This window comes from Phoca vitulina, unplaced genomic scaffold (genome assembly GCF_004348235.1).
Source record: "Phoca vitulina isolate PV1807 unplaced genomic scaffold, GSC_HSeal_1.0 scaffold21, whole genome shotgun sequence".
Classification (NCBI taxonomy): domain Eukaryota; kingdom Metazoa; phylum Chordata; class Mammalia; order Carnivora; family Phocidae; genus Phoca; species Phoca vitulina.
This window is the reverse complement of record NW_022589724.1, coordinates 598,109-618,989: the sequence shown is the minus strand read 5'-3', so window position 1 is coordinate 618,989 and position 20,881 is coordinate 598,109. Positions and strand designations below refer to the sequence as shown.

At 48.8% G+C, this 20,881-nt stretch overlaps 1 protein-coding gene across 1 annotated transcript in view; it reads right to left on the bottom strand.

Annotated features, from left to right (window-relative positions):
• LOC116641162 (stimulated by retinoic acid gene 6 protein-like) overlaps positions 1 to 12,367 on the bottom strand; it is a 48,317-nt gene extending 35,950 nt beyond the window's left edge. The window contains exons 1-2 of the mRNA XM_032418703.1: positions 12,233 to 12,367; positions 1,026 to 1,101 (exon numbers count right to left, since the gene is read on the bottom strand). Of these exons, the coding sequence (XP_032274594.1) occupies positions 1,026 to 1,101; positions 12,233 to 12,273 (117 nt within the window). The 5' untranslated portion in view covers positions 12,274 to 12,367. The remainder of the gene's footprint in view (positions 1 to 1,025; positions 1,102 to 12,232) is intronic.
• Between the last annotated feature and the right edge of the window lie 8,514 nt (positions 12,368 to 20,881).

Below are 20,881 nucleotides of genomic sequence, written 5' to 3'. Positions count from 1 at the left end.
AGCTCCTCCTAGCTCAGTCCAAGGACCCCTCCTCTTATTACTGGATCCTCTCACCCACATCCATGCTGACAATGGCCACCAATGCCCAAAAGACTCACACACTTGACTCTTCAGCCCAGACCTTATCCATGAGCTCCGTAACTGTTCACTGAACTACAGAGTTGGCATTTCTTTTTGACGTGTTGAAAGCTTCTTAAATTCAGTATGTCTTAAATGGAATTCATGATTTGCCTCCCTGCCCTGTTCCTTCAACCACCCCAAACCCTGATCTCTTCTGATTCTCCTTAACTAGTGAATGGCAGATACCACCATTCTTCTGGCTGTGCAAGCTACGAAAACCACGTCATCCTCAACTCTTCCTCTCCCTAACTTCTCTATCCTACACATTACCCAGTCCTATCGCCTTACCTCCCAAACATCTTGAGCTGACCACCACCATCCAGGATGAGCTAAAATCTGCAACCATCTCCTCTCTGGCCCACCTCCAACCTGATCCCCTCAATGTGACCAGAAAGTTCATTTCAAAACAGAAATCTGATCACACCAGTTCACACTGGAAACACTCCAGTTACTTCCCACTGCACTTAGAATGCGGACACCACTCCTTCACACAGAGCCCCACAGGGCTCCACCTGACCCAGGCCCAGACACCTCCACCTCAGCTCCCCACTCCAGTCATACCAGCCCTCTCAGGTCCTCACACTCTCCATTCCCCTCCTCCACAGGGCCTTTGCATGTGTTCCCCCCCTGCTTGAGAGGCTCTTTACCACATCTCCCAATAGACTTGGCTGTCATTGCTTCCTTAGAAGAGCCTTTTTTAACTCCCCTAAAAACCAGTGTCCTTGACTCACTGGCCCTTAAAAACCTTCTTCTGCCTGCTTTTTTGGTGCATAATGCAAGAGAGAAAGTCGAGGAAATTCAACTGATGTCTCTGCTGACCTTTTCAGGCCTCTTCGGGAGTCTGTATATGGGAGTGACCCAATTCCCCTCCCCTCCGCTCCATGCTTTCCCCTGCCTTTACTTACTGATGGGATGAGGGAGTAATGGAGGAAGAGCTCCAAGTCCACTGAGCTGACACAGGTGCCATTCAGCTGCCTGGTTCTGAAAGACAGTCAAAACCACATTCACACCATCAGTCACTGCTGTAATCACTGACCCATCAGCCTTGAGCATCACTGGCAGGAGCTTGGCTTGTACCACACTAAGATCATCTGATCTTTTTTAACTTTGCTTCCTCAGGGCCAGCACTGCCTACCTGCAATGTGTCTTCCCTACGTGAATTCATCTTCATCCATATTTCTTTCTCCAGCCTGATGATCTACCCAACTGTCCTGCTAACCAGATCTAACTCCTTTCATTCTTTTTTTCAAATTAATTAACTTATTTTTTAAGTAATCTCTACACCCAGCATGGGACTTAAACTCACGACCCCAAGACGAAGAGTCGTACGCTCCACTGAGCCAGCCAGGTGCCCCTAGCTCCTTCCTTTCTTGATGACACAGTTGGGGACAGACTCAGGCTCTGTGAGGCCCAAAGCTTATCTAATTTGGACATCCTTTTCAAATAAAACTATGAAATCCTCTTACTTTTCGTATTTTCCAGAAAACATACAGCCATGTGAACACTTAACTAAGGTGCCCACCCCTCCCTGCCGAGCCTTGGAAGGGCCTCCCTGTGCAGGGAGGTTGGAGCTTCACTAACTTCACAGGAACGCCACGGGCATCTGGACCACCGGCGATGGACTGTGTCCTCTCCCCAGGCTGCAGGAGTGGGATGCTGGGGCCTTGGGTCTAAAACACAACACGGCAGTTCTATGACTTCTCTTGACAGGGACCCTCTCCTTTCTGGGCTCCCCCATATTTTGCGCTTACTGCTCGGACTCCACTCCATGCCCTCTGCGCCCTCATGGCCACTCGCAGATCTGCACGGACTCTGTCTCCCTCCACCTCGACTCCAGGCTTCCTTCCCCCCCAACTCCTGCCCTTCCCTCAGAGGTCTCAGGGGAGAGCACTCCTTGGGGAAACCCGTGAGCAGGGCACCTTCCCCTGCAGTTCTTTAAAACCCTGATATTCCCCAGGTATGTGTAGCCACGGGTCTGAAAGATCCTAGAAGTGGTGGGGAAGGTGAGGGAACCCAGAAATGTGATAGAACCGTAAAGATCACACTTCTGCTCTCAGGAAGCACACAGAGCATGTACATCAGTCTGCCCATCCCACACGAAACCCTCAAAGTGACAAAGATGTTATTTTTTGAAAAAAAAAGAAAGAAAGAAAACAGAGATATTTGAAAGCAAGAAGGAGATCTATCAGGGACAGAAACTACTAGAAGACCCTGAATGATGGAGAGCAATTAGGATTACAGCAAAGAAGGGCGCCTGGGTGGTTCAGTCAGTTAAGCGTCTGCCTTCAGCTCAGGTCATGATCCCAGGGTCCTGGGATTGAGCCCCACGTCAGGCTCCCTGCTCTGCAGGGAGTCTGCTTCTCCCTCTCCCTCTGCCCCTCCCCCTGCTTGTGCGCGCACGCGCGCGCGCTCTCTCTCTCTCTCTCTGTCAAATCAATAACAGCAAAGAGAAAAAGCATAAGCCAACAAGGCTACGCACTGTGGAGCCACACAAAGGGCTCTACACCCATAATGCAAGACGGGAAGCAGGACAGGGTTGCCAACAGCCCACCGAATGATGAACTGGGGTCTCACAGAGACCCAGCTATCCTCCCCTCTCTGCTGACAGCCAGGGGCAATGGGGGTTGTCCCCAGGATTAGCGTATATGGGTCACAGAGAGAAAGAGAGGCAGTGCTCTGGATCACAGGGACCAGGAGCTTCACCTCCCAGATGGCCAGCCCCGGAGGTACTCCACCTAGTGGTGCCTCCCCTCCCCCAACCCACTGCCCTGACAGCAGCCTTAGGACTAGCCATCTTCCAGAAAGCAGGCACCCCAGCGGCCACTCAGTCACAAAGATGAGCACACAATCAAGAGCCATCAAACATTTGAGGGAAGATTACACCACAAAAGGGAGCCAAAAACTTAAGAAGGGGCAACTTGCTCTTAAGGAGACAAAGTTAAGTCGGAACCTCTCTGAGCTCATTACTACAGGAAATCCTTTATAAGAAGCATAAATCTAGGAGGAAATAGAGGGGCGCAAAGAGGAACAGCAGGCAAAAAAAATTGGCAGAATTTACTGTTAAGCCCCAGCACAGGATTTTAAGAAAATATACATTTAAATAAATACATACATATATAAATATATATAAGACATTTATAAAGATATATCTATCTAGATCTATCTATAGATATATCTTTACATATAGATAACATTCTTAGAAACACAAGGTTGCAAAAAACCGTCTGGAAAAAAAAAGTGGAAGAAATTCTCAAGAAATAAGAAAGAGGATTCTAGGAAGAAGCAATACCTAACAGAGAAATGAGTAAAATATATTGTTAAATATCAGGGCACCTGGGTGGCTCAGTCAGTTAAGCATCCAACTCTTGATTTTGGCTCAGGTCATGATCTCAGGGCTGTGGAATCGAGCCCCACGTCCAGCTCTGAGCTCAGCACAGTCTGCTGGGGATTGTCTCCCTCTTCCTCTGCTGCCTAACCCCCCCCCACCCCCTGCTCATGCTTTCTCTAAATAAATAAATATCTCGGTGAGTAGTTATTGTGACACATAATATGTGAAATGCTAAATTGGAGGTAAAATACCAGGTGATATCCCATAGCGGGGAGGGGAGGGGTGGGAACAAGTGTGGACACAGAGGGAAGAACAGCACCATCACATTCTCTTGCTTAGCAGGATGATGGAGAAAACTGTTTTCTTTCTGGGCATTATAAGAAAAATGCAGTTCTAAGTAAGTATGTTAAAAATTCATAGGTAATTCCTGGAAGAATACAAATACAGTGTAAACCTGTATATTAAAAAATATCTATGGAAGAAAGAAAATTCAATCACTCCAACAAACTACAGGAAGAGAAAAAAATAAAATCAAGATTAGAAGAGAAATTAAGATAAAATGCTATCTTATCTATTAAATTGGGAATTATTGAAAATACTACCCAGTATTACTGAAGGTTAAGACAAGTTAGTATCCATTTACTGGTAGTAAGAGTGTTAACTGGTATAAACATTCTGTGAATTAATTTTGCAATATATACACCAAGAACCTTCCAAATACAGCAATTCCACTTCTAGGAATTCTACTTCTGAAAAATACAAGCTAAGGAAATACTCAAAAAGGTGCCTAAAGATAGGCTCAGATTCTCTCTGTCTCTCTATCCCTCACTCTGTCAATCTCTCTGTCACATGTATATAACATTTGAAATGTAATATATGCTCATTGCAAAACACTCAAAATATGTACAAATGTATAAAGTAATAAATAAAAGCCCTTTCTCCTTCCATAACTATGCATATTTATAACCTCTATAGCGTTAAGCAAAAATGGGATCTGACGAAACTTGATTTCTTCATTTAACCAAGGAAAGAAAATGCATTTACTAAGGAAAGGAAATTTCTCGTGTCAATATATATGGACCCATCAGACTCTTCTGGATGGGTGGCTGCCCACACAGATTCACCAGCAGGCTGTCTCCTGCTCGAAGGGCTAAGCCGAGAACTGGTCTGGCAGTAGCTGGAAACAGGTGAGCTCAGGGAGGGTGGACAGAGCAGCTCTCTAGCTAACGGGTCCACAGCTGAGGCGTCTGGTGCCCCTGGGCTCCACACCCTCTCCGGCAGCCACCGCCATGAACATATGACGCCTACTGCGGGCAACCCAAGCTCGAAAGCCGCTGAGACCCCTTCCTGGCAGGCCCAGGGCTGGTGGGGCAGGTGTGCTGAAGGGCGACCGTCCACAGGGCTGCAGCAAAACAACAGCCCCAAATGTAGAAGACCCGCTCTCCACGGATGAAGCCTTGGAAATGTGTGGATGCCTTGGACTGTTAAGTGAAAGAAAATTCCTGCTTGATCCCAAGTTGTGAAGAGTGCTCATCTCTGGGTAGTGGGATTTGAGGTCACTCTACTGCCTTCTCGTGACTTTTTTCCGAAGTGCGGTACCCAGAGATACGCCGCTTGACAGCTGTGTCCATCTATCCGAGTGCTAAGAACAGTGTCTGCACTAAGCAGAGGCAATAAACACGTGTTGAATGAATGAATGGGTTGCTCTGTGATCAGGGAAAAAACTAATGGTTGTCCCTAAGCCATACAACAGCATTCTGAAGTGAAGACGTGTGTGAAATCAGCATAAAGGCAAAACATGCAAGGTTTGTGGTGGCACAAATTACAAATCTTTAATTAAACAATTCTTAATAAAATGCTATGAGGGCCAATATGAGGCATGCTATATAGCTGGTGCATCTAGAGCTGGTCCCAATTCCCAGCTCCTTGCTCCAACACCCCCTCGCCCGCTGATCCCATGTCAGTGGGAGGTGGGGTCTCTGTGCTCCCACAATCCTTCTGCTTCCTTTGGCCCTAACATTATCACTATGGAAATAAGTTACGGTATGATATATGATAACAACTTTCCTTAATGGATGTGTCACTTAATTATGTGTCGCTATGGCCTCGGCGTTCTGCTATTTTGGATTATCTAATCTTTGCAGGAATCTTGCGGGGGGGGGGGGGGGGGGGGGGGGGGTGGTGTGTTGTTTGGGGACAGGCTGTGTTATCTCCTTTTAAAAATGAGGAACTGAAGCCAGGAGAGGCTTCACACCCCGCCCGGAAGAAGGTGAGGCTGCACGTGACCATCCTCCCAGCCCCAGCTGCCAGCTCACGGGCCTCCTTGGAGCTGCTAGAGGTGCCTGGGCTCCCAGCCTGCGGCAGACTCAGCCCTGATTCCCGCGGTCAGCCCAGCTCCCGGCACGGAGAGGCTCAGCAATGTCTGTTAAATTTAAGAAACAAAACAGAGGATCATAGAGGAAGGGAGGGAAAAATAAAACAAGATGAAATCAGAGAGGGAGACAAACCATAAGAGACTCTTTTTTTTTTTTTTTTTTTGACAGAGAGAGACACAGCGAGAGAGGGAACACAAGCAGGGGGAGTGGGAGAGGGAGAAGCAGGCTTCCCGCTGAGCAGGGAGCCCGATGCGGGGCTCGATCCCAGGACCCTGAGATCATGACCTGAGCCGAAGGCAGACGCTTAACAACTGAGCCACCCAGGCGCCCCCATAAGAGACTCTTAACCACAGGAAACAAACCGAGGGTTGCTGGAGGGGGGTGGGTGGGGGAATGGCTGATGGACATTAAAGAGGGCACGTGATGTAATGAGCACTGGGTATAAGACTGATGAATCTCTACCTCTGAAACCAATAATATACTATATGTTAATTGAATTTAAATTTAAAAAATAAAATAAATATGAAGAAAAAAAAGAATTGTCAGGGGGGAATGTTGGGTCTATGCATTTGGTCGAGGTCAACTCCCTCTGAGCTGGTTAAGCAGAAGAGTGCCTTCTTCATGTTCCAACTATCAAGTTTTCAAGAGTAAGTAAATACTTTAGAGAAAAAAAAAGAATCCAAGGGAACTTCTCTCAGGAATCTGAGGCCCAGAGCGGGCCAGTGAGCAGACAAAGTCAGGATGCCCAGGACTATCTGAGGCATACTCAGTGAGTTCCAGCACTGGCCTCCTCGTGGGTGGGCAGCAGCAGAGCTGCTCAGTGCAGAGAAGGATTAGGGAAGGAGGAAGAGGTGGGTGTGTGTGGGTGTGTGTGTGCACGCTCGTGTGCATGTATCTAGGTACCTACGTGTGCAGGTGCCTGCCTGTCCACGTGATGCCTACAGCAATGCAGTAGTCTGTGTGTTGGGGTGTCTGATTCTGGGCCAGCCCTGACCCACCTCCGTGAACCCATCAGTCCCCTCACGCACAGCCTCCCTGCGATCCTGCCAGAGTTCGCGGCAGATGTAAGAGTGTGCTCAGGCTGGCTTGTACCAGCTTGGGACCCTCACATTATCAGGAATTTTGCCAGCCAGTTGTTCAACACCACCACCGTTAAAAAATAAACTATATAAACTTATCATTAAATAAGTTGTATTAAAAAGAAAGGTAATAAAGACTCAAAACCCATCACTTTCTAATGATGTTACTGTCATCTATGCTCTTGAGGTTATTTACATCTATTGTATCCGCATGATGGAAACTAAGTGACAGCATGCCACTGAGCATCTCTTCCCACACTCAAAGTTCAGCAACATCAAGTTGGGAATATTTATATCATGTTGGGAATATTTACACCATGGAAACTGGCAAACCTACAAATCAGGGCTTGCTTTACTGTTTTGTAGAGTGTCTGTGAAGCGGCAGAGAAAATGTTAATAATGCAGATTACATTTAAACGTATGTTTGTAGCCATGACACTGTGAATAGCCAAAAAAAAAAAAAAAAAAATTGAGGAAATATTCTTCCAGAATTCGATCATAGAGGAAGGGAGGGAAAAATAAAACAAGATGAAATCAGAGAGGGAGACAAACCATAAGAGACTCTTTTTTTTTTTCTATTTGACAGAGAGAGACACAGCGAGAGGAGGAACACATTCATCTTAGAGAAATAGTTTCCGTCAATTGATGAACAAGTGAAGTTCTGACCTAACCCTTGTCTTCATTGTTTCACATTTGTCTTACTCATTAATGTAAATAAAATGATCAAATAACATTCATGTCAAAACGATGCCTATTCATCAACTGCAGGTTGGCTACAGATAAAAGAGTTCAGCAAAAACCAATGAAAGCATTCCATGAGAATTAATTGGCTGTATGGAATCTGTAATAAAGAGCATTGTATATTTCATTATTTGTAAGTTGTTTGATACATCTGTTATGTCAGTACAACTTAAGTTAAATATATATTTTTTTTTTCCAGAGAGCCAATTGTTACACATTCCCTGGCCCACCACTGGGCAGACGTGGCCCTGGCTCTGGGCATGGGCATGGGCAAGAATAATGAGGATGTTCGGGGCGCCTGGGTGGCTCAGTCATTGGGCGTCTGCCTTCAGCTCAGGTCATGATCCCACATCAGGCTCCCTGCTCAGCGGGAAGCCTGCTTCTCCCTCCCCCACTCCCCCTGCTTGTGTTCCCTCTCTCACTATATCTCTCTCTGTCAAATAAATAAATGAAATCTTTAAAAAAAAAAAAAAAGAAAGAATAATGAGGATGTTTGAGTCTGGAAACTGATGTCAATATAAATTATGCTTTGGGAGAAAGAGAAGTTTAGAGGAAAAAACACAGGAGGGGGCCAGAGCCCCAACCTAACCTCTTCTCCCATGAGGAGAAAATGAGGAGATCGGATCAGTTCAGTGTTTTTAAGTTTTTTGACTCCAACTCATAGCTGTGGCCAAGTACACACGATAGCCATGACCCAGTTCACAGGCGTGTGTATGCGTGTGTACCCACGTAAAACAAATTTTCACAACAAAATACCCTTCATATGCACGGTGTCCTCTAGTATTTTTAATTTGATTTAATTCTCTTCATTTTGTTCTGGCCCATTCTATTTTGTAAAATGCTGGTCATAACCACTAAATTAATTTTACAGCCCATTAATGCTTCTCAATCAGTTGCTTGAAAAAAAAAAAACCCTGACTAGGAGGTGATCACGAGGGCAGGGGGCCCCCCATCCCTGAAGGCCTCTGACTCACGGCACCCTCCACAAGCATTTGTCCTTGCACCAAGGGGTTCCCAAACACCAGGCCTTGGAGGTGAGATCATCTGGAAACTCTAGCTCAGGCCCTTATCAGCCTGCCCTTTGGGACACTGAACCAGCCTCCCGGCCCTGGTTCATCTCCCTGGTGCCAGAGTCCGTCCCTCGGCGCTCCCCTGGGAAAGGACTCTCCGCAGCTCCGCAGCCACACGGCTCCCTGGCGCTCATCACCTCCTGCTGCAGGTGCCGTCTTCAGGTCTGAGCTCTCACTCTTAGCCTGGGCCTTTCCAAAGCAAGAAACGCTTCACTCAGCTTTAAACTCCAACCATCTGCCATCTCAGCCCTACTCCTACCTAGCTTCTGACTTGGGACAGGTACATAACAAATCCAGGTGGGTGCTGAATGAATGAATGAAAAAGGAAGGAAGGAAGGGGGAGGAGGGGAGAGGGAGAATGAGAAACACGCAGCACTGGGTGTGGTGGGCTTGCATGTGGCGCAGCTGTGTCCTGTCCACCCCCGGCGGAAAATGCTCTCATCCACCCAGTCATGGAACCACAGACTCCCGCCCCGTCACCAGAAGGCTCTGGAATCCAACCCCCTCAGATGCTTGAACGCCTTCTAGGACCCTCCCCGCCACACCCATACCCAAGCAGCCAAGATGTCTCCTTTGGGCACTTCCGGCAGGGGGGCATCCTCTCCCTCACAAAGCCCACCCTTCCATCTCACCGAGTCAGCGGGGTCTGGAGGGAACTGAAGCCAGACAGACCTGAGAGCCAGCCCAGTCAAATACCTTGCAACCTGGGGTCAATCATTTCTCCTCCTGCAGCCTCAGTTGCCTGTCTGTGGAATGGGTTGAATGCCAGCCCGATGTCTAGCACATGATAAACCTTCAACAAATGCTACCTATTATTATTGTTGTCTTATTAAGTGAGAAGAAATGAAAATGTACATTGCTTTATTGGACAGTTAGGAATGGTTGGGAGTAGAAAAATGGGCTTCTGTCTTCTTCAATCACCAATTTTTTTCATGGTAACCCTCTCTGAACTTTCCAGACATGGGTGAAAACACCCCCATACACACCCACCCGGGCTGGCCATTCCTAGCTGTGCAGAAACCTCAAAGGAATGGGCGAGGTGAAAGCAAAGGAGAATAAAGATAAGTTATTATCTTACTGAATCTTTCACAACCTGTGCAGCATGGACTCCTATTCCCACTTCATGGGTGGGAAAACTGAGGCTTTAGAGAGATGAAGTAAATGCCCAAAGCCACTCAGCTAGTGAGTGGGAGAGCTGGAATGTAAACACTTCTTCTATTTTCTAAACAGGAAACAGACTCAAACATTAAAATTACACTAAGGTCCGGGATGCCTGGGTGGCTCAGTCGGTTAAGCGTCTGCCTTCAGCTCAGGTCATGATCCGAGGGTCCTGGGATCGAGCCCCGCATCGGGCTCCCTGCTCAGCGGAGAGCCTGCTTCTCCCTCTCCCTCTGCCTGCCACTCCCCCTGCTTGTGCTCTCTCTCTCTCTCTCTCTCTCTGACAAATAAATAAATAAAATCTTTAAAATTACACTAAGACATTGATAATGGCTCCATGTCAGGGGTCCTCAGAGAAAACAGTGATGCCTACTCTTCTGGAATGGACAACACACTCAGGCCTGAGCCCTGCCCTGTGCGAAGGGCCTGACTAGCCAGCCTGGGTGCAGGGCCATGACCATGATAAAGAGGAGGTCCTGGGAGGGACACCTGGAGGCCGTGGGGGACACGGGGCTGACTTCAAAAGAATGTCAGGGGCCCAGAGGGCACAACAGCCCCATGGGGTGAGTCACGTTCTCTGGGTGCAGTCCAGACTTTTACTCTAAGTCCAGACCATACAGCCAATTGCCTGCCTCCTGGTCATCTCATTTTGGATATCCCACAGCACTCCAGTCCTGCGTGTCCCAACCAAACACTCCTGCCAACCTGCTCCTCCTCAGGGGTCCTCATGTCAGGAATGGCACCGCCGTCCCCCCATTCAGCCAAGCCAGAGACCCAGAGGCACGCTCTCCAATATACCCCCAGATCAAGTCCAGTCAGGTGGACTCTCCAATCCCTGCTGAATCCAGACACGTCTCTGCCCCCCACCCCCAGCCTCAGTCTAGGCTACCCTCTCCCTCACCCTCACCTGGATTCAGGGTAGAATTCCTGCCACATCTCACGCCTCCTGCACTGCCCCCCACCCCGTCCGTCCTCTACCCTGTGACCAGGGGGACCTTCCTGAAGTCCACCTCCAACCACACCACCCTGCTCCCTCTCAGCCCAAGGAGCCCAGCAGGACAGAGGAGAAAGAGACGGGTGCCCTCCGGCTTCCTGGTTCCCGTCCCCCAGCACTCCGCTGACTCCCCTCTTTGTCCACCTGTCCTCCAGGCCACCCTCCAGTCTGTTTCTTGCCCCACGTCCTTCTTCACCCCCTGTCCTCAGGCTCCTGCCCTCAGGCTCCCGCCCTCGCTCCCCGTGCCTGGGGCTCCAGGGACAGCTACGCCCCTGCTTTTCCAAAGTTCACATTACGCCACTTCCCTTTTACAGAAGTCCTACATGAGTCCCTGGTTCCACTAGCCAAAAGAAATCCACGGGGGAGTTTCCCCTTTACAAAAAAAGGCCAAAAGCAAAAACAGTGTCCAGCGTTTGTTTCACAGCAAGCCGGGAGAGAAGCAGCAGGGACCCTGGGAGCGAGAGGGACCCCCGTCACGCCCCTTCCCCGGGAGACACCCCGGGAGACACATGTCCACCAAGCGCCAGCACTTTGAACTGCGTCCGTGAGCCCTGGTGCTTTATCTCCATTTAGTTTGTGCATCTGTTAGCAAGTTGTGTCTTAGGGTAACAGAAAAGCCTGAGAGCAGTTATTTTGGGGTCTGGGAGCACTCAAAAGTTCTTCCACATAATGGCTTTACAGCATTCTGGCTTCTGAAAGGTTTCGTAGTGGACAGTGGGGAAGCCTGTATCTGCTTTCCCAAGTGACCCCCGGCATGTCTGTCTGTCCACGACTCCTCTCCTGCCTCTCACCCTCCACGGCACCCCCTCGACAACCTAACCAGACACACTAGGACACCAGAAAGTAACAGTTCTACTTTCTCTCATATTTTGGGCTAGTCTTTTCCGTTCTTAGATCATTTAAGATGAAATATTTAAGTTCCAATGATTTTGAGTGAGAATTCTTAATGGCTGGCATTTGGACCGGACTGTCAGGTCTCAAAGTCCCTTCACATTCTCTCCTCATGTGATCTTCCCAAAGCTGGGGGTTAGGTGGGTCAGGGTTATTACACCTGATTTATAAATGAGGAAACTGAGGCACTCAGATTTTCCAGAAACTAAAGGGCCAGGAGTCCTACCCAGCTCCTCCAACACCATACCTGGGCTCTTCCAATTCCACTCTGGCTCTGAACTGGAGATAAACAGAAATCTGTTCACTGACCCAGGAACCCATCCGTGGTTCCTGTCCACCTAGCCAGCCTACCTACAAGTCAGCTAACCCGATGCCTTTCTGCCAGTTTCCACGAGTCGCCAACATCAAAGAAGACAGTTGCCAAGAACATGCAGTTGTCCAGCAGGCTCGTCTTCAGTCTGACCCCAATAACTCACCTCGAGGTTGTGGAAAGCATCTCAGCGGGGAAGCGGTGCATGTGGCCCCAGTGAGCAATCTGCTTCTCGGGGCTGTGCTTCGAGCTTCTCCAGCCTCTTGGTTATTGACTGCTTCTGATATTCTGGTGTTCTGCCCAGTTCTCTTCACAGCACCCAAAAACCCCAGAGAAAAGGCAAACATCCAGTCAAATATTTACCAGAGAATCGAAAGCGGGCAGGTGGCCGTCTTCCTTGTTTCAGAAGACAACTGGCTATTTTTCTGCTCTTCTTCCCCTTCTCCTGTTTTCTCATTTGCAAGGCAGGAACTACCTCCTCGTTCCTCTCTCCTGGACACTGGCTATCTGTGTTAGCCCCCTGGGGTGGGCACGGGGCCCCCTGAGCTATCAGAACTTTGCCCGGCAGCTAAGGCCTCTTGGGCTAGCTATAAAAATTTTTACAGGCAATAAAGTAGGACTCTGCCTCGAGGCAATAAACTAGGAAACTAAGACCACCGGCCTCAAGATTCTTTTTGGAGAAGGCCACCCATTGCCAGGAGAAGAGGCTGGAGACAAGTTCAAAACTGAACCCCACCCACAGAGCAGAACCGGCTAGCTGTCCACCAGGATTCCTGATCCCTTTCCAGAAAGTGAGGATGCTGCTAGGAAGGATCAGGCCCTGGCCTCTAGGAACAGACTTGGGGCTGAGGCTCACCAATGAATGTGAGCAGAGGTGAGAGTGGTTACTTCTGGGCCTAGACAGTTAAGAAGCAAGTGTGTCTTTTCCACCTTCCCCTTCCCCATCTGCTGGCTTAGGACTCCAAGGCCCTAAAGAAATGGGATGGGAGGAGCCTGTGTCCCTGAATCACTCTGTAGGGGAATCTGTTCTCTGCACTAACTGTCCTCTCACACACTAGTCTGTGAGCAAGAAATAAAGTTCTGTCCTAAGCCAGTCAAGTACGGGCCTCCTTTTACAGAGAATGTTGCCCCAGCGGACGCGGCACAGAATGTGGAGGACCTGTAAGCATCATGCGGCCCGAGTCCTTTATGTCAAGGGTAAGAAAACTAAGGTTTAGGGAAGGGACGTGTACTAATAGGACTGGCCAAGCCTCAGAAAGCCCGCCGTGCCCGCGGAGCGGTGCCAAGGACGTGAGCGGCCACCCTGATGCCACAGGACTCTGCCCCAGGGGACCACTGATGGGACCAAATGCCCGGCCCAAGACAGCCGGTCCTAAACTACGTCAACCCATTATCTGTGATGGACGCTCTGCCCCGCAGACCACCTATCTCGGGAGTCTGGCCTCGAGACACAGAGCAAGAGCCGAGCGCTCGTCAGCGGAGAACCAAATAACACACAGACAGACGCGGGACCTGAGGAGTGGTCGCGTCCTGATCAGGCCCGAACACTCCTCTCTTGCTGCTGAGAACCAGTTAAGATTTCCCGGGCACCACCATGGCCACGGATTCCAAAAGGTCTTCCGGGCCGAATGGGAACGAGACCCCAGGCCTCCCTGTCTGTCGGGTCACCGCCCGCCTCAGCAGCTCGGCCAGGCGACAGCAGCACCACGCTCCCCTCCCCTGCTCTCACTCCATTCGCTCTGCCACCGGCCCTTCTCACGCACCCCTTCACCTGTGTGTGGGGGCGCGCGCTTCCTCCTTTCCCTCCCGCCAGCCTGGAGGCGGCATCACAGTGGTGCAGCCACAACAGGGAAGGAGCCGGGGCCCCTGCAGCAACACTGGGAGACAGACGGGAAACAGCTGCTTCCAGGCTCCTCTGGATCTTCAGGGAGCAAGGAACAGGCACGCACTCCAAGTGCCTGGGGCTAACGGGGTTTCCTGTTACTCCCCTGCAGGAGCTGGGGCCCAGCCTGCGAAGGCGCTGGAAACTCAAACTGCTCTTGGGAATGGTTCCTCCACCCCCGTGGCCGAGGGCTCGCTCATTCTCTTGTCTCTCTCTCTTTGGGTATTCTTTTGCTTCAGTCTCTCTATGGTGCAGTCCCTTTGCTTTTTTATAGTTTCTGCTCTCTCATGGCTTCGACTCAGCACTGTCCTGACGAGTATCCTTTCAGCTTCTCCCCCCACAGTTCACCCCCTCCTTTGCAGGGTTCCCGCAGTTCTAACTGCTAAGAGCAAAGCTCTGTCCCGGTTTATCTTTACAGGTGCATAGGTCATAGTTCAGTCTTCGTTCTTCTGTCTTGGGCTCAGTCATACAGCCCTTGTCTTCCTTTGCTAGGGCGGCCATACTAAATACCAAATACCACGTACGGCGGGGGCTTAAACAACAGAATTTATTCTTTCGCAGTTCTGGAAGCTGGAAGTCCAAGATCAAGGTGTGAGCAGGGCTGGTTTCTACTGAGGCTCCTCCCTTGGGCTTGCAGAGCAGTGCCCTTCAATGTCTCCACGCGGCCTCCCCGCTGCGCATGTGCATCCCCAGTGTCTCTCTCTCTCTCTGTGTCTTAATCTCCCCTTCTTAGGAGGACACGAATCAGATTGGATTGGAGCCCACCCTGATGGCCTCATTTTAACTTAACTATTTCTTTAGAAGGCCTGTCTCCAAATACAGTCACAGCCTAAAACACCCGCGGTTAGGGCTTCAAGGTATGTGTTTGCCGGGGGACATAATTCAGTCCGTAACACCCCTGGTCCAATCAGCTCTGGCGGAGCAGGAGAGGGCCCCACGGGCAGCTAACAGAACCATAACTGACAGATTCAGGCCATTTGTGTTTGATCCCTTTACTCCTACAAAGAACACCTTCTCCCCCTTCTGCTTATCACCCCTGTTCTTGTTCAGCAAGTCCTACCTCAAGCATAATATCTGGCATGAAGTGTCTCCGGGCCACTACGGTGTAATCTTGCTTCTCCTGGCATGGCCTGAATCTCTCATGGCATGTATTAGGCCTTCTTTATGTGCTCCGTGACACATATGTATGGAGAAGCAGTCTGGGGCAGTGGTTCAGTGTGTGGACTTTGGGGCCTACTCCACTGTGAACTAGCTGTCTAATTTTGACCAAATCACTGCTACCCTCTCTGATCTTCGGTTTAATCTGAGATAAGGTGTACGTGCTACATGGTCACCTGAGGTTGAAATGAGCCAATACGCACAAAGTGTTTTAGGAGGGTGCCCAACACACAGGAAGCACTCGATGAACATTAGCCATTTGGGGGCGCCCACTCTCTGCCGGGTACCGATGGAGTAGACAGTCACATCCCAGTTCGTCATGTCTAAGTCCCAGCTCCCCTCGTAGATCACGGTGACTTGGAAGCCACGACCAGATCCGGTTCAACTCAATGTCTGGAATACAGGGGAGGCCTTGTAAATGCTTATTCTCAAAACTGAAAATGATGAAAGGAAAATGAGAAAGAGACATAGGAGGGTCAGGTCCAATGTAACTCTGTTACTGGCTGTCTGGAAACAAAGAAACACTGTAAATGTGTTTCCTCCAAAACCAGGCCCTCTCCTTCCCTGGAAGAAGCAGTTCTTGGTGCATCCAGGCTACACAGTTCAGAGAAAATAACTGCAAAGCTCTTCTCCCTCCAGACACGTGGAGATGCTATCTCTTCCGGGAGGTTCCATCTGCCAGGTGCTTCCTGACTCCATTGCCCAGGCTTCAAACGGCTATTTTAAATTCTTGGATTATAATGGTGGTTTCCCTCAATTCTACAATTCCTCTCTTCACACCATTAAGGAAAGGTAATTGTTGAATTGCCACCGACTGCCCTGGGGAGGCTGGGAAGGCAGCCACCTTAAAGTGGGAAGAAAGCTAAATTGCCTGACCTAAAATGCTCGAGCTCAGCAAAATTTCATCCACAGTAATAAGGACCCGTTCCTGAGTGGCTACGATGCTCCAGACATGGCCCCTCTGAACCTGGAGGCAGCCCTGTGTGATAGACTTCATTTTCTCTCTTTCAAGCTTTCTCACTTTAGTGTTGAATCTAAACAAAGAACTTGATGTGCATTTATAGAACATTTCAACATTTGATTTCTCTCTACCATTCTAACTTATGCAAACCGTTCTGAAATTTGCTTCTTCTATCCAATGCACATTAATCCTTCTTGAAGTTGTGAGACATTTGAATACTTGTGCTGAGTTCATCCACATAACCAATAAAAGCACTGAATAGAGCCCTATAGCACTCCGCTAGAGACCTCTTTCCAGGAGCTGTGCAATGAGAGAGTGAGGAAAGAGATGAATAACTACACCAGAACCCAGGCTAGGCAGGCTTACTGTCTTGCAGGTGGGTATTTAGCAGGGTTCAGAGTTTGGTGACAGGCCAGAAGGGAATTCAGCAGTGCATCACAAAGACCCTGCTTCCTTCTTGAGCATTGGGAGCTTATCACAGGACAGCCTCTGTTTATTCCAAAGACATATGGCTGGCTTAATTATTAAATTTAGAAACAAAAGAACCCAGATATCCAGATGATCTAGTGCAATTTCTTTACTAGGTAGCAATGACAGCTTTCTGGAGCAGGTATGCCCCTTAACTAGAGACAATTTTTCTCACTTCAAAAAAGAATGAAATGAACCTATATTCCAATCCTGCCCCTTCTCTATCACAAACAAGCCTGGCTCCCCCTGCTGGCAGAATGAAGACAAACTCAATGGGGCCCTGTCCCGGTTTATCTTCCCAGACTAGACACAACTCTGGGTAAGTCAGCAGGAGATCTGGACTCACCTCTCAGGCGCCATCCACTTCCCCTGCCCTCACCCATTCGTTCTTGTCACAAATATTTCCAAAGTACCTGTATGCCAAGAAGTATGCCAGTCCCCGAGGATAGGTACTCTAGGGACACACCTTGGGCCCTCATCCCATGTTGGGCTAAGCTCCTGGCTTAGGCACAGTGTCCTCCCTGGGGAGGGTTTTGGTGCTTTGCAATTGCTCACAGATGGAATGCAGAGAATGAGATTACCACACCAGAAGGCAGACTGGGACAAATTGCTGGGTTGGGGTTGCGCAGGGACAGACCGGAGCAGCAGATCTGACCCTGCAAAGGCCATTTCTGGAGCACCAGGAGGGGGACCCATTTAAACCAAAGGCCAACCATGTACTGGAAAAGGAGTTCTGTGCTGGGACACCCAGAGGCCTGGGTCCTTCCCTCAGCTCTGCCCTACAGGGCTCTGCAACTTTGAGCAAGTTTCTTCCCATTCTTCCCATTCTCACCCTCTGTAAAGTGAGGATGTTGGAGGTGGTCTCTAAAGACCCTTTCTCCTTACCTGACCCCACTTGGATGTCACCTCTGTGAAGCCTTCCCTGATTTCCTTCAAGAACCCCATTGCTTCAGACAGACTCATACCTCTGAGCACACAGTGATTATCTGTACCCATTTCTGTTCTCGTCTCCTAACCGAGAGTGCTTTGTGCCAGCGCGTTGGATCATTCGAATTATCAGGAATGATTGAACTAATGAATGAGGAACAAGGTCATTTCTAGATCTGTAATCCCTAAATTGTCCACAAGGTGGCAGTGTGCACAGGTGGCCGCCACACAAACCTTGCATTTGGTGGAAGCGCTGGGAAAGATGCTGAAGGGAAAAACAGAACCAGGGACTTTCCTCAAAGACTTATCCTCTGGCTCCCCAGTGCGTATGTACTATCCCTTTCCTCCCCACCTTTAAGGTGTCAGTCTGTCAGACAGCAACACAGACCCGAGCGATGGGGCTCAGGCCTGGATTCCATGTTTCCAAGCACCTACTGACTCCTCAAGGATCAGTTTAGAGAGCACTTTTTTCAGAAGGTGGACTCTTTTCCCCCAGCACTTTTCTGTAGTCACGTTTATTGCACTGAAATTGCTTCCAATCTGCCTTCCTGAGGCCACCCTCTTGTGCACACAGCGCCCGGCTTACTCATCTAACCCCCTGGTGCCCTGCACAGGCCTGGTAAGCAGTACCAGGCCCTCCGAGAGCTTTGCTGAATGAAGAATGAATCAATGAATCTACAAATTAGGGACGTGATGGAGCAAGATGAACAGAGAACCATCTCCCCTCCAACAGAGAGACACCTGAGAATAAGAAAAAAAACAACTACAGTTGACCCTTGAACAATGTGGAAGGGGGTAGCACTGACCATCTGCATTGCTGAAAATCTGCACATAACTTTTGACTCCCCGAAACGTAACTGCTAATAGCATACTGTTGATCAGAAGCCTTACCGATAACGCAGTTGACCATACATATTTTATATGTCCTATGTATTGAATACTGAATTCTTACAATAAAGTAAGCTAGAGAAAAAAAATGTTATTAAGAAAAATCACAAGGAAAACACATTTATGGGACTGTACTATAAAAGAAATCTGCAGGGCGCTTGGGTGGCTCAGTCGGTTAAGCGTCTGCCTTCGGCTCAGGTCATGATCTCGGGGTCCTGGGATCGAGCCCCGCATCGGGCTCCCTGCTTCTTCGGAGCTTGCTTCTCCCTCTGCCTCTCTCTCTCTCTCTCATGAATAAATAAATAAAATCTTAAAAAAAAAAAGAAATCTGCATATAGGTGGGTCTGCACAGCTGAAATCTGTGTTGTTTGAGGGTCAGCTGTACACGTTTATGTTGACACCAGCTCAGGAAGAGACCAAATACTCCTTGGCACAATAATGACACACTGTTACTTGGAAAGGAGTAGAGCCAAGGGCATGTTAAAGGGAGGCAAATGCTTTCCTCAAGTGAGACTAGGCTAGGCTGCCTTCTAAGAAAATGAATCGTCTCCATGGCAAAGTGACTTCTCTTTCAATTATTTATGAGGAAACTGATGGCAGCTGATAACTCTCCTGGTAAAAAAGGAAAGTTCCAGGGGCTTCCACGTGACCCTGCCTCTTACAATAGCCCTTCCTCCATGTGTCACCGAACTGATGTTGGGATTCTGCCAGTTGCCAAATGTGTATATTCACTGTGAATTTTTTGATAAAGATTTATTTATTTATTTATTTGACAGAGAGAGAGAGCAGGGGGAAGGGCAGAGGGAGAGGGACAGAGAGAATCCCAAGCTGACTCCCTGCTAAATGCAGAGCCTGACACGGGACTCGATCTCACAACCCCAAGATCATGACCTGAGCTGAAATCAAGAGTCAGATGCTTAACTGACGGCACCACCCAGGGGTCCCATGGTTCGCTGTGATCTGATCGTGGGCCCTGAGCGCTGCAAGCCCCCCTTTAACTGTGGGCTACAGTGAGCCATTCTAGTAAAGGGTCAGAGGTCCTTCTGGGAAGGCCTTAGAGGAGGATTTATAGAATCTGTTTAACATCCTTCTTTAAGGGGACCTGGCCTCTCCTAATTAAGTCTGAAAATTGGATAAGAGAACCTGGTGATTCAAATCAACTTTTGGACACCAGACCTGGAGTTTTTCTCCATTGTACACAGCAAGTAACATTTTAGTAGGATGCTCACTATTTCATTCCTAGGGACATTAGGACAACCAGACAATGCCAAAGACCCCTGTGAGTCAAAACTAGGAGGTCCACTCCATCCTACTGTCTATCATGGTAACTACACCCTGCTGTCTTTGGCAGTTAAGTGCTACCACCTGGCCTCTGGTCTTCTGCAATCTCACCATCCCCAGAGGACTCAGGGCGCTCCTTTCAATGGGGGCAGCTCTCATCATCGTATGTGGCCAACACGGGAGAGCACCCACAGAGCTTTTCAGGGATAGCAGTGCTCCCCTCGCTAATGAATTTCCCAATGTCACAGGGAAGGAGATGGCCTCTGGACCCCCGTGGGGAATGTAGTGGGTGGTTGGTTGTGCAGGCTGTCCATAATAAATCTATTTCAACATCTCCCCTAAGCCTTTTTTTTAGATTTTATTTATTTATTTGGCAGAGAGAGAGAGCACAAGCAGGGGGAGCAGCAGGCAGAGGGAGAGGGAAAAGCAGGCTCCCCGTTGAGCAGGGAGCCCGATGTGGGGCTCGATCCCAGGACCTTGGGATCATGACCTGAGCCGAATGCAGACACAACCGACTGAGCCACCCAAGCGCCCCTACTCCTAAGCTTTTTTATTTCTTCCTTTGCAACACACTAGGGAGTACTGGCATCTCAAATTAACTAAATGCGGATAATCATTAAGCCTCAGTTTCACCTAAACAGCTAAGTAAAGTGCAGGCACTTCCAGCTACACAAACCAACACATTGAAAACCAACACACGGAATCTCAGGTAAGTACACTCATATCAACTCAATAAAAAGTTATATTCTGTTCTCTTTGGTCTTCCATCCTCAGAATCCATTCTTGCACGTAATCCCCAAGTTGCTGCAATGTAATTTAGCAAAATCTTGACATTCTCGTGGTATAGAAGCTATATTTTCTCAGATTAGACTTTGTACTTGCCCTGCTCAAGTATATGGAACTCTAAGGCCGGTTGTGAGTCCAGTGGCGACAAGAGGCAGGTGGGGTGGGTCTTGAAGAGAAAAGGTATGCCTTGCAAGGGAACAGCCCTTAGCAGGGTCCTTAAACAAGGGAAAGTGGATCCTCTCAGACATAATCTGTAAACTGCTTCCACTGGGGGTGGGGGAAGCTCAGAATAACTCAGAGGCTCAAGATTCTCAACTTCATCTGCTTCACCTGAGTCCACCCAAATATCCCCATTCCAAGTCCAGTACCTACACACGGTTGTTGTATTAATTTGTGTGGGTTTTATAGTTGTTTACAGCAAGAGGGTAAACCTTCTATCATATCTTGGCTGCTCAGCATCTAAA